The sequence below is a fragment of the Myxine glutinosa genome, chromosome 14 (assembly GCF_964187855.1).
Source record: "Myxine glutinosa chromosome 14, kmMyxGlut1.1, whole genome shotgun sequence".
In the NCBI taxonomy this organism is placed as follows: domain Eukaryota; kingdom Metazoa; phylum Chordata; class Myxini; order Myxiniformes; family Myxinidae; genus Myxine; species Myxine glutinosa.
This window is the reverse complement of record NC_136274.1, coordinates 62,404,206-62,422,030: the sequence shown is the minus strand read 5'-3', so window position 1 is coordinate 62,422,030 and position 17,825 is coordinate 62,404,206. Positions and strand designations below refer to the sequence as shown.

General features: G+C 43.7%; 1 protein-coding gene across 10 annotated transcripts in view; it reads left to right on the top strand.

Moving 5' to 3' along the window:
* The window catches only part of LOC137439841 (synaptotagmin-like protein 2), an 82,274-nt gene that overhangs the window by 46,950 nt on the left and 17,499 nt on the right, over positions 1-17,825 (top strand). For 6 of the 10 annotated variants that reach the window (XM_068135990.2, XM_068135995.2, XM_078768322.1 and 3 more), the window contains exons 8-12: positions 845-1,064; positions 11,253-11,347; positions 11,453-11,572; positions 14,273-14,335; positions 16,503-16,600. In XM_068135990.2, coding sequence (XP_067992091.2) covers positions 845-1,064; positions 11,253-11,347; positions 11,453-11,572; positions 14,273-14,335; positions 16,503-16,600 — 596 coding nt within the window. The remainder of the gene's footprint in view (positions 1-844; positions 1,065-11,252; positions 11,348-11,452; positions 11,573-14,272; positions 14,336-16,502; positions 16,601-17,825) is intronic. The other 4 variants (XM_068135992.2, XM_078768321.1, XM_068135994.2 and 1 more) reach the window with 1 other exon arrangement.

Below are 17,825 nucleotides of genomic sequence, written 5' to 3'. Positions count from 1 at the left end.
TTTATCCACAAACTGGGTTTAAAGAGCAACAATGGACGAGATCTCAAAAATCTTCATCTTCACTTGCCTTTCCCTGTTCACGGACCCATCGTTCCTACTCTTCCATTACAAAATCACAATCATTTTGGTTTTTTTTGTTTGTTTTTGCATCACATCATCATCATCATCATCATCATCAAAATCCAATTTTGCATCACATCACAATCACACCCTAGAAAAGTATCCCACATGTACCTTACTATTCTTACAATCTCTGATCTCTATCCACACAATGCTCTACATAGATTCCTTCCTTCCTCAATATCACACCTTTCTCCCGAAGTATTACTGACTTTTACCCAGATTGTTACACCCCATCCTTTTTATCTTACCTATCCCACAGATACACCTTTTAGCCTTCAAATCCTGTCTTCCAATTTCTGTCCGCTTTTTAATATGACCCGCTATGTCCTTTTGCTTCAAGTTCTTCCATCTTGTTATTTACACTCCTGGCATTGGTTTCTAATTTTGACGTTTCAAGTCCACCCTTGCCGATAATGTTATCAGTTGCATTTCCTCTTTTTAGCCACCAAGCATCATGAGCGTTCCGAGCCTCATGAGCCATCAGTTCAGATGGGAATGCTAAACAGAATTTTTACAGGTTTACTTAACACAACTCTTTTATGGTCACAATAGGTAGTCCTGCATAAAATTTCCTGGAATGTAAGAAGTGGTTTGACAGGATGGGGTTAAGTTTAAAGCTGGCAATGTGCCGAAGCCACGTGTGCTGGAACACAGGTTGTCATTTTGATGAGGTTCTTGCATTGACGAGGAGAGGAAATGTAAGTTGAAATTTGCTTTGCAGCTGAGGAAGATGTGCGCATCAGGGCATCGTCGTCGTTTGAGAATCAGGATGAGCTGCCACCTTACCCGACATCCAGAGATCCTGTTCCCAGGGACTGGGACCAACAGGTTAATGCTCCTCCGATTGCTGGTGGGCAAAACCAAAACAGAACGGTGTCACCATCATTTGACATTGATGCTCCCAATGATCATTATTCTCAACCACCGCCCCCTCCTGTGAGGTCAGTGCTTATGATTGGAGCAAATATGTTATTATTTATTATCTCCAGGAGAAGAATGTTGGAAATGTATTTGTTTATTAAATATATATATATATACACACACACACACACACACACACACACACACACACACACACACACACACACACACACACACACACACACACACACGAGGTATACTTACACGTTGTGTAACCAATAACAAACCGTGCTTCGTACGTGGGTACATAATAAATAGAAGCTTTATGATTACTAGGGCATGCCCGTACTATATCTATATCTAAAATTATATCCCCCCCCCTCTATTTACATGAAATGGTTTGGTCCAAAGCGAACGGCTTGCGAGTGGTGACAATCCCCCCCCTCTATTTACATGCAATGGTTTGGTCCAAAGCGAACGGCTTCCGGAGTTTGGTAAAGAAATCGCCATCGCGTGCACAAACGCGCAGGAAAGCGAATGAATCGCAAATTCGTTTTTATTAGTTGTAAAACATAGTTTAACGCCAACATAGTTTGCAAACGTGAAATAAATGAATACGCTCTCAAATGTGCCATCCGAGGCAGAGTGTGCCCGCCACGTTCGGCACACGCGATCGTTCGCTGCTCTCTGATTGGTTGAATCGTTTTTTGGACAGAGCTCGGTAAGTAATTGTCCGATTAATATGAAACCTTGAAAAGGCACATCCTCGGGTCCCCAGCAATATACCTGGCAAGTTAAAAGTATATCGGACCCGTGGTTGTCGAGAAACAGCGGTCACAGACAAACGTACAGACAGACAGACAGAGATTACTGGAATTATAGATAGATACTAGCGGGGTCACCCGTGGGAATCCCACGGGCATGGATGTGTGTGACATTTCGACATATTGAGTTATATGCTGCACATTCATTTTTACAAAATGGTTACTGGCAAGTCATCAGATCCAGAAATGGTGTGAATTTAGTTATTTCACATAATATGTGACCCCTCACTCCTCTCCACCTGACACTCTCCTGTCTCCACCTGACACTCTCCTGTCTCCACCTGACACTCTCCTCTCTCCACCTAGCACTCCTCTCCTCTCCAAACCCTCACATCCCTCTCCTTTCCAATCCCTCACCTCTCCAATCCCTCACACTCCTCTCCTCTGCAATCCTTCACACGCCTCTCCAATCGCGCCTCACACTCCTCTCCAATCGCGCCTCACACTCCTCTCCAATCGCGCCTCACACTCCTCTCCAATCGTGCCTCACACTCCTCTCCAATCGTGCCTCACACTCCCCTCCAATCACTCCTCTCCAATCGTGCCTCACACTCCTCTCCAATCACGCCTCACACTCCTCTCCAATCGTCCCTCACACTCCTCTCCAATCGCGCCTCACACTCCTCTCCAATCGCGCCTCACTCGCCTCTCCAATCGGCTTTCCCCGTCTCGTTTCTCTCCTTTTTCTCCCGTCTCGTTCTTTTTCTTGCTCCAAATCGGCCCGTCGGAATCGGAAATCGGCCCGTCTCGCCCGTCGGCCCGTCGGAATCGGAAATCGGCCCGTCTTGCTTTTGTGCTTGTGCGTAAATAAATTGTGTTCATGACACCATTTCTGGTGTTGGGCTAGCGGCTAGGGTGCCGGCTTAGGATCCTGGGTTCGAATCTCGGTCGATCGCCGAATTAATGCCAGGGGGGTTGACTCAGCCTGTCATCCTTCCGAGGTCGGCTAATTGAGTACCAGTTCACTGGTAATTCCCTGTTTGTCGTTGAAGGCGGCAAAAAGGGTTGGCGTCAGGAAGGGCATCCGGCCGTAAAACATTGCTTCAAAAAGGGGACAAAAAAACAACAACTACCACGGTCCCCGAAAAGGCCAACCCCCGCTTTGCGGGGAAAAATGGCCTCTAAACGGTGGTTTTTACACCATTTCTGGATCTGATGACTTGCCAGTAACCATTTTGTAAAAATGAATGTGCAGCATCTAACTCAATATGTCGAAATGTCACACACATCCATGCCCGTGGGATTCCCACGGGTGACCCCGCAAGTTTGCATTGACGTTCGTCGATGGACTCGTTCGCCCGTCTCATTCGTTTTCTTGCTGCATCCTGTTCAAGTCTGCGTTCTTCATCGATCGTCTCATTCATTTTGGAAATAGAAGTTTCCACGCAGCGCATGAATTGTCACGATCCTCAAGAGGAATTTGTCTCGTAATCATCAAATGATAAATGGCAAGTAAATTATATTGTGCAAAATTAAAGATTTCAAATAAACCTATTTAAAATGTATTCGCACATAACTAATTTTAAAAAACGAAGAAATATCTCTCGGTAATTTCCTGAAACATATTTTACTTCCGGCTAATAATGTTGAATTAAATAAAAACGAAGAAATATATGTCGGCATCATTGTTGACGTTTTTGTGACGACTGTCATCAAACGAAAAAGTAATATATCTTAACGGAAAAGCAAAAGCGAATTTTTAATATATATCGACACGTTGCCGTCGGTGTCATGTTGGGCGGTGTATGATACACCATGACGCGATTTTTAAAAATATATCTCTGCATTTTCCCGCGTGTGTGGAATGTTCTCAATTATTGCTGACACCGAGTCCAAAACCATCGATAAAAATGAAATCATATGGTGAGTTAGATTGGAGATAAAGGCGTGAGAGAGACTCAATGGCCTTGAAGTTGAAGTTACAGGCGTTTGAGAATTCATTTCGTTCTATAAACGGCAACTTTCATTGGATTTCCTTCCCGTTTTTTTTCAACCGAGTCGAAAACTATGTTAGCGACTGTGAAAAATGAAATGATATATCGAATTTTTAATATGTATCGACACGTTGCCGTCGGTGTCATGTTAGGCGGTGTATGATACACCATGACGCGATTTTAAAAAATATATCTGCATTTTCCCGCGTGTGTGGAATGTTCTCAATTATTGCTGACACCGACTCTAAAACCATCGATAAAAATGAAATCATATGGTGAGTTAGATTGGAGATAAAGGCGTGAGAGAGACTCAATGGCCTTGAAGTTACAGGCATTTGAGAATTCATTTCGTTCTATAAACGGCAACTTTCATCGGATTTTCTTCTCGTTTTTTTTCAACCGAGTCTAAAACTATGTTAGCGACTGTGAAAAATGAAATGATATATCGAATTTAAAATAGATATCGACACATTGCCGTCGGTGTCATGTTGGGCGGTGTATGATACACCATGACGCGATTTTAAAAAATATATCTCTGCATTTTCCCGCGTGTGTGGAATGTTTGTGGAAAATTAAAGATTTCAAATAAACCTATTTAAAGTGTATGCGCACATAACTAATAAAAAAAACGAAGAAATATCTCTCGGTAATTTTCTGAAACATATTTTACTTCCGGCTAATATGTTGAATGAAATAAAAACGAAGAAATATATGTCGGCATCATTGTTGACGTTTTTGTGACGACTATCATCAAACGAAATAGTAATATATCATAACGGAAAAGCAAAAGCGAATTTTTAATATATATCGACACATTGCCGGCGGTGTCATGTTGGGCGGTGTATGATACACCATGACGCGATTTTAAAAAATATATCTCTGCATTTTCCCGCGTGTGTGGATTGTTCTCAATTATTGCTGACACCGAGTCTAAAAGTAAAACCATCGATAAAAATGAAATCATATGGTGAGTTAGATTGGAGATAAAGGCGTGAGAGAGACTCAATGGCCTTGAAGTTACAGGCCTTTGAGAATTCATTTCGTTCTATAAACGGCAACTTTCATCGGATTTTCTTCCCGTTTTTTTTCAACCGAGTCTAAAACTATGTTAGCGACTGTGAAAAATGAAATGATTTATCGAATTTGATTTGAAATAAAACTGGGGGAGAGCAAGACACCACGGGCCTACAAAACAGGACTCAAAGCTATGCGAGTTAATAAAATGGTGGATATTTGTTTATAGCCACTCCCAGAATGGGTGGAGCTATGGGTGGAGCTACTCTGCAAACCGAGTAAGCCACACCCCGGACAGACACCCAACAGATAGACAGACAGACAGACAGAATCATCTACGGCTATTATAATATAGATAGGCAAGCATCACCGATCTGCTGCTCGATATCAATTTAGGTTTTTTTTTTTGTTTTTTTTTTACTTTACAGATGCGTTTACCGTTTTTACATAAATTTTCACTGAGATTTTTATTTCACAGTTTACAGTTATAGAAATTGCAATTTTCAAATGCTAAATATAGATTGAGGTTAAAAAAAAATTTTTAACATGTGTTTCCGGTTGTTTACGTAAAATTTTATTTACGGACGCTTTCCGATGGTTCTGGGATTTTTCCCGGTGTAATGGCTTCCATGTCCATTGGCACTCCAAATCTCAGCTTTCTACGACACTGAAGGTGCCGAACATGAATATGTCAGTCAGTGGTTATCTTGAGCTAATATGCAGGGGCATGAAAAAAATATATCTATAGCTAATATGCAGGGGCATGAAAGAAATATATCTTGAGCTCGAGATAGAGCATCTGCAATGACATTATCTCGACCCGAAATATGTACAATTTTGAAGGGGTATGGTTGTACTAAAAGCCCCCATCGGTTCCCTATCAGGTGCTTGTAGAGCAACGCTGTCTAATTCACAAGAGTCAATATCTTGATGCTTTATATGACCTACCAACTGGCCGGCCGAGGTCGGCCTCACGCTCATAGTACCTTTTAAGCATATTAACGTGGCACACCCGGCGGGGTTTCCATCTGCCATGGGTCCGCACTACGTAGTTCACCTCACTCAGCATTTTTTCGACCAAGTAGGGACCGCTAAACTTTGCCAATAGTGGATCCCCAGGCAGAGGTAGTGAAACTAGCACTTTGTCTCCAGGCCTAAAATTACGAGCTGTCGTATTCAGGTCAAAACGGGCCTTCATTACTCACTGAGATACTTTCAAATGTTCCTTGGCGACATTGCAGGCGGTGGTAAGTGTTTCCCGGAAAGTACCTACATAGTCCCGAAGGTTAGTGTTCTCCGTCTCTTCGAGGAATCTCTCTTTCACTACTGGGGAAACACAAACCCTATTGCCAGCCAAATCATTTCCCAATAGGAAACTAATACCCTCTATGGGGAGAATGGGGACTATTCCTACCATCACGGGTCCTGTGACCAAATCAGAATTCAAGTTCACCCTATGTAAGGGGACTGGGACATAACAACCTGCAATGCCCTGGATTAAGGCACTCGCTTTCCCCGAACTACTCAAAGTCAATGGTAAAACGTTAGACAACATCAACGACTGGGCGGCCCCAGTATCCCTCAGAATAACTACGGACTTGACTTTCCCGTCCCGAGACACTTGGCCCTTTGACACAAAGGGTTTATAACGGTCCTGTACGGGGCTCGTAAGGTCCGCAGTATCCTCAGCCTTAACTATAAGGGCACGATCCCTGTGGCTGTCCACTTTGGTTCGAACCAATGCAATAGGTCTAACGGAGTCTCCCTGCTTCTCCTCCCTTTGCAATTTCCAACAATTCGACTTCAGATGTCCCCTCTGTTTACAGTAATAACACGTGGGGGCCGGTCCCCGGCGAGATGCCTGACTCGACCACTCAAACTGTCTACCCAGAGACGGCCGCACCAATGGACCCCTATGGTCTGTCCACTTCCCCTCTGACCGGTCCTCACTAACCCCCTTCTTGTTATCCCAGGTAGTACCATCATGAGGAAAACCAAGGCCTCTCTTTTGGGTAAGTTCATAATCATCTGCACCAACAGCAGCTTTTTTCAACTCACCAACCTTATGATCAGTAAGGTGTGTCCTAATGTCCAAGGGGATACTGTTCCTAAAATCTTCCATCAAGATAACCTCCCTTAGATTACAATAGGTCCTATCCACTTGCAGAGAACGATACCACCGATCAAAACTCATTTCCTTCTCCCTCGCAAATTCAACAAATGTCTGCCCAGCCTGTCTTTTTAAGGTTCGGAACTTCTGCCGGTATGCTTCCGGAACTTGCTCATAGGCTGACAAACACAGCCTTTTTAACAGCCTCATAATTCTCTGACTGATCCTCCGAGAGAGCTGAATACACTTCCTGGGCTCTCCCTATGAACCCACTTTGTAGTAGCAGGGTCCAGTATTGTACGGGCCACTGAAGACGTTTTGCTACCTTTTCAAAAGACAGAAAAAACTTTTCCACCTCCTCCTCGTTAAACTTGGGAACAAGCCTAATGTTCAGAGCCACATCAAAGGAACGGGGGAGATCATTTTGACCCCCACCTAAATCGATGGAAACCGGTTGGGCCTGTCCCACCTGAATTTCTAATTTTCTTAACTCAAACTCTCGTTGCCGTTCTTCTTTTTCTCTTTCAAACTCTTTGCTTTTCTTTCTTTTCTCTTTGCTGTTCTTCCTTTTCTCTTTCAAACTCTCTTTGCTTTTCTTCCTTTTCTCTTTCAAACTCTCTTTGCCGTTCTTTATCTTCTAACTTTAGTCTGAGCTGTCTTTCTTCTGATTGTAACCGGGCTAATTCCAAGACTTCACTCCTCCATTTTACCCATGGTTCTAAACTCATGTGACTGACAATAGCCGAAACAATCTCCGCCTTTTTCATACGAGATGTCCCACTAACCTCAAGATGATCAGCTACAGCTCGTAACTCTACCTTAAGTAACAGTTCTACATCTTGCACCGATAGCCCCTTCTTCTCCACAAATTCCTTCACTTCAAAATCCATCTCCTCAGCCATGGTGTATGACTGCAGTAAATATAGAAGTATCAGCACCGTAAACAAAAGTCAAATTATCTGCCAATGAGAAAACTTACGACTGCGAAAAAAAACAAATCCAAGACAGGTATCATGTAATCCAGCTCCCGGACAAGCCCCCAATTTGTTACTGCCTGAAGCACACCAAGCCAAGCCTTCAATCACACTGTATTTATTTATGGATTATCACACAAAAATCTCTTCCCACACATAAAACCAAGAAGGGAGAAAAGAGGGAAAAACTCGAATAGGCCAGTCCAAGAGTAGGCATGGCCAAGAGTAGGCAGGTCCAAGAGTAGGCAGGTCCGAGAGTAGGCAGGTCCGAGAGTAGGCAGGTCCGAGAGTAGGCAGGTCCGAGAGTAGGCAGGTCCGAGAGTAGGCAGGTCCGAGAGTAGGCAGGTCCGAGAGTAGGCAGGTCCGAGAGTAGGCAGGTCCGAGAGTAGGCAGGTCCGAGAGTAGGCAGGTCCGAGAGTAGGCAGGTCCGAGAGTAGGCAGGTCCGAGAGTAGGCAGGTCCGAGAGTAGGCAGGTCCAAGAGTAGGCCGGTCCAAGAGTAGGCCGGTCCAAGAGTAGGCCGGTCCAAGAGTAGGCCCCGGGGCAGGCCCAGCAGTAGGCCCAACAGTAGGCCCCAGGGCAGGCCCAACGGTAGGCCCCAGGGCAGGCCCAGTGGTAGGCCCCAAGGCAGGCCCAACAGTAGGCCCCACGGCAGGCCCAACAGTAGGCCCCAGGGCAGGCCCCAAGGCAGGCCCAACAGTAGGCCCCAGGGCAGGCCCAAGGGTAGGCCCCAGGGCAGGCCCAGTGGTAGGCCCCAAGGCAGGCCCAACAGTAGGCCCCACGGCAGGCCCAATAGTAGGCCCCAGGGCAGGCCCCAAGGCAGGCCCAACAGTAGGCCCCAAGGCAGGCCCAACAGTAGGCCCCAGGGCAGGCCCAGTAGTAGGCCCAACAGTCGGCCCCAGGGCAGGCCCAGTGGTAGGCCCCAGGGCAGGCCCAACACGAGAGGGTAGGAGTAGGCAAGTCCACGAGTCGGCCCCAAGGCAGGCCCAACAGTATTAGGCAGCAAGAGTTCGATCAACGTCACCCTTCAGGTAGAGAGATTGCAGCTGGACACTCTACATCCCCCGAAATAGCACTCTGCCATAAGCCCTCCTCCAAAATGGCCACTCCCTCCTCTGAATCACCTTCCTGGCCACTCCCCTGCTCGGGTGCCCCACAGCCAATCATAGGCTTTATACACATGGACCAAACCACTTGGTCTAACTCACAGGGGGGTGTGGGGGAAGGAAGAAGAAAAAGGTCACAAACCGTAACACTTCCCATCAGTGTTTCCAATTTTGCAGTTTTGGAAATGTCTAAATGTTTACACCCAGCAAAACGATGTATCCGGATTTAATAAATATCAATACTCCAATGACAACACTGCCCAAGGCAGTGTTCTGGGCCCTGTGCTTTTTCTGGTCTTCATCAATGATCTCTCTGACTCTCTTGAAAATTCTCTCTAACTCTTTGCTGATGACTCTACTCACTGTTGCTCCATTCCTCATCCCTCAGATCGGCAGTCTGCAGCCTCCTCGCTCTCTGCAGACCTGGACAAAATCACAGACTGGGCAAACAAGTGGAACATGTCTTTTAATCCTGACAAATCTCACACTCTTACGATGTCTCTCCGAAAAGACCGACTGAACAACCCTCCCATCCACTTTCTGAATAATCCTCTCCAAGAAGTTCTGTCACTCAAGCTTTTGGGTCTCACTATCTGCTATGATCTTTCCTGAGAAAACCACATTTCAAATCTGGCCTCCAAAGCCAGTCGCCGACTGGGCATCCTCCGTCGTGCGAAGTCCTTCCTGGGCACACCTGAGCTCCTCACCACATACAAGGCTTTCATCCGCAGCTCAATGGAATACTGCTCTCCCCTCTGGGCTGGTGCTCCTGCCTCACACCTAGCTCGTCTTCACGCTGTTGAAACCAAAGCGTTCAGAATCATTGGAATCTCCCGCGATGAAGCTAACTCCAAGGGCCTTTCACTCACTCACCGCAGGCAGGTTGGTGGTCTTTCCGTCTTCTACCGACTCCTCTCTGGCCTTGCCCCCCCAGCTCTCTCTGGGCTCTGTCCCCCAAATATTCCTACAGGTCGCACAAGATCTGCCTGCAACCCTCTTATGGTTAAACTGCCAAAATCAAGATTCTCTGCTCACCTTCACTCCTTCATTCCTCTTTTCTCCCGCCTTTGGTACAAACTCCCTCACTCTCTTCAATCCCACTCCACCCTCCAGGTCTTTAAAACAGCTGTTCACCACCATCTCTTATCTTCCCCCATCCAAAACCTTGATCTTTTCTATTATACTTCTCCCACCCCCCCTTTCCCACGCCTCCTCCCCCCAAGCCCTCTCCCTCCCACACATCTCCCTGCTCTCAAATGTTAAGTTTGTGTGCTTCCCCTTCTCTCCCCATCTTGTCTTCCGCTCCCTCTTTTGATATATTTGGTTTGTCTGGTTGATTTGTTTGTGAAATAAATGTTAGCTCTTTCACGAGCCTCGATTCAGTATACAAAAACAAAAAAAACAACCTCTTCAGTCGGGACCACGTTCTCTTTTTGCCTTGGCCATCTCGACGTCAATATTTTTGTTTTGTAAGGAAGCCAGGTTTGTTGCCAGTTTGGGTTAATTTCAATTTTTAAAATCCTTAAAATTAATCCTTACATTTGAAAATTGAAAACAGCCCTGTGGGTATGAGTATGTCGAAGGTGAGCAAAACGACACTAAATAGTATGCGCGTAAGCATAAAATGTAGAAATGTAAAGGTTATCCGCAGCTAATGTTTGTACGAGTATGCCGAAGCAGTTTCCTCGGCAAGGTTATGTCGGGAGGCTTGTCGTTGCCTCTTGAGTAGAAGGCAGGGCATCGCAATAAACTTTCTTTTTGAATGGCATAAAGCAATCTTTAACGTGTACAGAAAAGCGTTAGTCAATAGGACAGTCAGCTGAACAACCTCTCCAAAAGTTAAATTTACTTTACAACACCGCATCTTGCATGCAGAGCATCAGGATGAAAGTTTTTTATTTGATCCTCTTCTGCTAGGAATCTAACCCAAAGGGTTTGGGGGTGGGGGTTTCTGTTTGGGCGTGTGCTATTTCCGAGCACTCCTTTTTGAGTAAGGTTTGGAGCAGTTTTTTTTTTTTTTTTTTTAGATGAGTACTAATGATGCAGCAAGATTTGTACTTTTCTTTCAATTTCATGAATCATTAATTTTCTGTGACAAAGGCCCTTGCCCTTGCTGTAATATATTCCTCATTATCACTGTGCTTAACCCCCCTCCCACCCTTCCCCCAACCCCTTCTCCCCTCCTCTCCAAACGTGATGAAAGAGTCTGAGAAACCTTTGTTTTTGCATTCAAAATGTTTGAATAGAGCTAATTTCCAAATAATAATCATTCATATTGCTTCATATTTCTAACAATTTGCTTTCGCAGAACAAGAATGACGAAGGCTTCAAATTTGCCTGATGATGAAGTCATGACGAAGACTTCATCATTACAGCAAAGATCCGCACCCAGAAATGCTTACGGTGAGAACTACGATGGCCTTGGAGCAAATTATTTTTGTGTTTCATTTTTTTCCCAAAATGACTTTGTATTGAGGGTTAGCTCTTTCATTCTTCTTTACACCACAGAGAATCAGGAATCTGCAGCATCAAAGATATTAGCCAGATCGAAGAATAAAATGTCCAGAAGCCTGGATGACATTCTCGAGTCAAATTCGGAGGATCCGGTTGCCAACGCAGGAAAACAAGGTAAAGATATGCCGTAATTGACCAAATGCTTGGAGTTTTTGGTTGTATATATCGTATAATTTGTGGTTAGATACAATGTTGTGGGAGCGGTGTGTTGGTAACAGCCTATTGAAACGTTTGTGTGTGGGTAGGGGTGATGGGCGGTTCAGTTATTCGATTTGAGGCATAGAGCCTCGTTTGGGTACACGAATAAAGGACTTTTCTGCTTGTATTAAGGACATGTGGATAGGGATAGGTCATCCTGTTTGTGTGCCTCTCTGAAACGTGGTCATAATTCTTAGTGGCTAAAGAAGGTTAAGGATGTCCTGTCACTTGTTGAACCGACGGGAGTGAGACAAGAGTGAACATGTGTCAGGCATTGCACCCATGTAGCAAGCAATTGTACCAATTTTCAAAACACGGTGAGATTTCCTTCACCAGATTCTGATGTAATGTTTGAAGCATCTGTTCTGAGTCTGGTCGGTTGTCAGTTCAACCTTTACACGGCATGAGTTATATCAGAATACAGAATAGAATTATCGTTTTAAGGCCATTTTCCCCCGCTTAAGCGAGGGTTAGCCTTGCGGGCCCCATGACAATCATGGTTCCCTGTTTGAGGCAATGTTTTTATGGCCGGATGCCCTTCCTGACGTCAACCCTTAGTCGCCTCTTACAATGCGCAGGGATACGGTGTACCTATTCTAAATCGGGGTAAACACCGGGATCATTCATCCCAGCAAAGATGGCAGGCTGAATCAACCCCCCTGGCGTTAATTCAGCAATCGACCGGGATTCAAACTCAGGATCCTAGGATCCCAAGCCTGCGCCCTAACCACTAAGCCAACACCAGGCTAAAGGTATATCAAATACATTAAAATGGAGTATGCGGCTTCCTTGCTTCAAGCATTTAAAGGATGGAGTACAAACAAACCCCATAAGCTTGCATCTGAGGAGGAGGAAATTCCTTCAATTGCCCCGCTCAATGCATAGAGAAAAGTGACGTCGTAAAGATGTCGTCGCTGGTACCCAGAATGCTCTGGGTCGGAAACTTGAACAGCCAGATAAATAAAGTGGAGACTCTCTATCATACGAGATTTATTTGGACACACATGTCATTTAAACAAGTGTTCCAACAGATATTTGAAGCAAGTAATGGCAGTTTAAACCACCATCATCGTCGAGCGATCTGTCTTTGCCATTACTATGAATACTCAAATTGAAATTATTATAAGCCCGAGCTTGTTTTTCCCAAAACCATTAATACTATCATTCGTGTGCATGTACAGTATATACAACAACATTCTTGAGAAAAATGTTAGGGGCATAGAAAAGGCCCCTTTATATAAGGGTATGTGCCATGTGGCAAAGTATACGAAAGAAGGGACATTCCATAGCTGGTAGAAAATGCCACACGATAGAAAAGAAGGGACATTCCATAGTTTGTGGAAAATGCCAGATGATCAAAAATTCCTTCAATTGCATTTTTGTTTTTTAAATCGGATGCGTTCTGGATTACCCTTGTGTTCTTAGGAGGAACCAAGTAATGCTCTAGGAAAGTTCATATAAAGGGGCACCAATTTATTCATACAGCTGCATGAAGAAGTAAATGTATTTTATTTACCAGATGTAGGGCGCCCCCTTTATATGAACGTTTCTCGAGCATTACTTGGTTCCTCCTAAGAACACAAGGGTAGTCCAGCATGCACCCAAGATTTTTTGAATGCCCCATATTTTCTATCGTCTGAAATTTTCTACAAGCTATGGAATGTCCCTTCTTTCCAATACTTTGCTACATGGCACATATCATATAAAGGGGCCTTTTATAAGCCCCTGGCATTTTTCTCAAGAATTACTACCAGAGTTGAATTTTTTCCACATCCAACTTTTTGGGGATTGCCCCTATGAGCCAAGCAAAATAGGACAGTGGGTCATGAAGCTCACCTGGATCAGGAGCAACAGTTACTCAAACCCCCCACGGACCTCGACATTTTTAATGCTGTGAACAAACTTTGGTACATCATGGACAATGAAGGTTGTTTCATCAACATCATGTGTGTAGTTTCGAACACCCCCCGCCCACCCCCCGTACACCCCATCATTGAGTGCAGATTTTGATGCGGTCAATGCACGTTCATATTGGCTGGTGTATATTCCAAGTTTCAGCTAGTTTCAATGTTTCAATGTATCGCCTTTTGAGATATGAGCGCCAGCAGATTTTGGGCGGACGGACAGACTGACAGACAACAACGTGAATTTGAGGGTTTTCTTAATAAAACTCAAGAATGCGGAAATGGACATTGCTGAAATTTGGAACACATTACCTCGAAATATAAAGCATTTACTTCTGAAATTTGCAGCCAAGTTTGTCCAGTAGAAGCCTAGAAACGAATTTTCAGTCCCTATTTTAAAGTTGCATACAGAAAAATCATCCCATACAAAGGGAGGGGCGCTTTGCGCCTCCCTTGAGAGAGGTGTGTGTGTGTGTGTGTGTGTGTGTGTGTGTGTGTGTGTGTGTGTGTGTGTGTGTGTGTACATGATGTATATACAGATACATGTGTGTGAAGTTTATTGCCTGGGTAGTTTTAATGTGGGATGGTGTGTTGTTTGTTCTGTTTGACTGGTTGAACATTAAGCATTTAAAGAGTGCAATTAAACCCTCAAAGTGCTGTGTTGGTTAATAAATGAGTACTGGTGGGAAGGACACATTTGTTGTTTTCCAAGGAAAGCCATCTGATGATCCTCAAGACGTCAACAATTGGGTTGCCAGCACTGTTGAAAGGCGTGGTAAGTTGACTCTTTTGACATATGACCGAATGGTGGATGAGCAGGTATTTGTTTCTCTAAATTGCTTGACTTTTAATATTTAGCTCATCCCTTGTACATCAGGAGACGGGGTATTATAATCGTGTGTGTGTGTGTGTGTGTGTGTGTCTGTGTCTGTGTGTCTGTCTGTCTGTCTGTCTGTGCCGTAACGTTTTTACCATTTTTTTTTTTTTTTGTATACAAGATCGAGGCTCGTGAAAGCTGACATTAATCACACAAAAAGTCAAACCGACACATAAAACACAAAATAAGGGGAGCGGTAGACAAGATGGGGAGAGAGGGAGAAGGACACAAAACAACATCTGAGAGCAGGGACATCGAGAGAACTGTGGGAGGGAGAGGGCTTGGGGGGAGGTGGGAGAGGTAGAAAACATATGAACACTGCAAGGACTTCTACGAGAGAAGTTCGAATTTCAAAAAAGTGTATCTGAGGTGAATTAGCGGGGGTAGAAAAGATCAAGGTTTTGGATGGGGGAAGATAAGAGATGGTGGTGAACAGCTGTTTTAAAGACCTGGAGGGAGGAGTGGGATTGAAGGGAGTGGGGGAGTTTGCTCCAGAGCCGGGAGAAAAAGGGAATTAAAGAGTGAAGGTGAGCAGAGAGCCTAGATTTTGGCAGTTTAACCATAAGAGGGTTGCTGGCAGATCTTGTGCGACCTGTAGGAATATTTGGGGGACAGAGCACAGAGTGAGCTGGGGGAGCAAGGCCGGAGATGAGTCGGTAGAAGGCAGAAAGACCACCAACCTGCCTGCGGTGAGTGAGTGAAAGGCCCTCAGAGATAGCTTGTTGGCAGGAGATTCCAATGATTCTGAAAGCTTTGGTTTCAACAGCGTGAAGCCGAGCTAGGTGTGAGGCAGGAGCACCGGCCCAGAGGGGGGAACAGTATTCCATTGAGCTGTGGATGAAAGCCTTGTATGTGGTGAGGAGCTCAGGTGTGCCAATGATTTCAGCTATTGTCATCAAATTTTCACCAAAGCTTTATTATGATAATTTGGAGAAAGCAAATTAATAATTTGGTCAAAAGGTCAAAAGTCAGCGTCACAAAAAATCATCAATTTTCATTCAATTGACCTGAAATCTAAATTTACCATTTGATTTTTGTCACATTTTCAACAAACTTTATTATGAGAATATGGAGAAGGCAATTCAATAATTTGGTCAAAAGGTGAAAAGCTCAGCATCACACAAAATCCTCAATTTTCATCTGATTGACCTGAAATTTTAAGAATTTGAATATTAGGTCACTGAATTGATTATTCTATCAAAAGCTAGAAGCTGATTGTTTTTTCTTTAGATCAAAGGTCAAAGGTCAAGGTTGCATAAAATTGTCAATTTTTATCCAATTGACCTGAAATTTTAAGAATTTGCATATTGGGTCACATCAATGGTTCACAAATCAAAAGTTAGAAGCTGATTATTTTTTTTAGATCTGAAGCTCAAAGGTCAAGGCTGCATAAAATCAACAATTTTCACTTTATATATATTTTTTAACTGCTTTTGTTATTTTGACCATACGGTGACATCTGAATGCAAAGGAAAACGTTTGTTTACTTATGAATACAAATGAAAATATTTGCCTTCGTTTACAAACTTCGTTTTCAAACGTTTACACAAAAACAAAGTTTACAAACAATGACAAAAAAAGATATCTAAATATAAACTGACGCAGGCAGGCGTTGCATTTTCAGATGCTTTCTAGTTTATATTTTAATGCTGTCCATCCCACCCCTCATCCTCATGCTATTATGGATGAATACTGTATGATGCTCAATGATGAGTAGTTTTGTATGTGTGAATGAGTTAATGGAGACAACCACCCCGACAAGGCTCTGCATTGTTAAATTGTTTTCATTCTGTACCCTCGAGACTCTTTTGCTTTACATCCTTTTAAAACCGGTTTATTTTGTTCTCACAAGTGTCTTCATTGTATTTCCAATGTTTCATTACAAACGAGTTATTTCGAAGGAAAGTACAAGTTCCTCTGGAGTTCTTTCAGAAGTCCATGATTTTTGTTCCAAATATTTAAAACATTTGCACATGTAATATGAGTAAGTAAAAGTTTGAATGTACTCATACATTGCAAAGAATTGGTGAGCAGAAACTATGTCTGCATGTGCCCTTGTGCGCAGAAGTGGGACCCGCTGTACGCGTACCGGAGAAGGGAACGAACTTGCCACAGGCTGCAAAACTGAGTCGTTCTGTACCAGTCCTCAATCCTTCTGATGAGGTGAAAGACAGGGTTAATGCCTAGGGTGGGTGTGGAATGTGATAAACTGAAACTGCTATGATTCACAAGTTTGCAATATGGGTGCACGCGTTAATCGAGTTGTTTTTCTCAATGTTCTAGATGTGTATTTTTTCAGAATTAATCTTAATAAATCCTGTAAATGTAAACAAACAGGCTCGACAGCATGGTTGCTCACTTACCATCCTCTCTGATGGGCATTTATAAGCTCTATAGTGCATCACTTGCTGCTAGAACGGCACCAGATTTGATTGGATTAGAGCGTTTTGAAGCAACTAGTGTTTAGACTTAGTGCCTTCAGAAAATATTTACACCCCTTGACTTTTTCACATTGTGTTGTGTTACAGCCTGAATTTAAGTGGAATTTTTCTTTTCGAAATAATTATAAATTAAATACAGAAATATCTAATTTACAAAAGTATTCAACCCCCTGCGTCAATACTTTGTAGAAGCACCTTTGACAGTGATTACAGCTTTGAGTCTTCTTGAGTATGTCTGTATCAACTTTGCATGTCTGGATTTGGGGAGTTTCTCCCAATCTTCCTTGAAGATTTGCTCAAGCTCTGTCGAGTTGGATGGGGAGCGTCGGAGAACTGCAATCTTCAAGTCTTTCCACAGATTTCAATGGGATTCAAGTCAGGGCTATGGCTGGGCCACTCAAGGACTTTCACATTCTTGTTCTGTAGCCATTCCAATGTTGCTTTGGCTGTATAATATTCACCACAGTCGAAGGTCTTTTTCACTCTGAAACAAGATCTCCTCAAGGATTTACCTGTATTTGGCTCCACTCATTGTTCCGTCTATCCTTAAAAGTCTCCCAATCCTTGATGCTGAAAAGGATCTCCATAGCATGATACTGACACCACATGCTTCATGGTAGGAATGGTGTTAAATGGGTTATGAGCTGTGCTCAGTTTCTGCCAGATGTAGCGCTTTGCATTTTGGGTATTCAGGCTAAAGAGTTCAATTTCCATCTCATCAGACAACAGAATATTTTGCCTCATGCTCTGAGTCTTTCAAGTGCCTTTTTGCAAACTCCAGGCGTGCTGTCATGTGCCTTTTTCTCAGGAGTACCTTCCATCTGGCCACTCTCCCATAAAGCCTGGATTTGTGAAGTGCTGCAGAGACTGTTGGCCTTCCAGTAGATTCTCACATCTCAGCCAATGAACTCTGTAGTTCTGTCAGTGGTCAATGGGTTCTTGGTCAC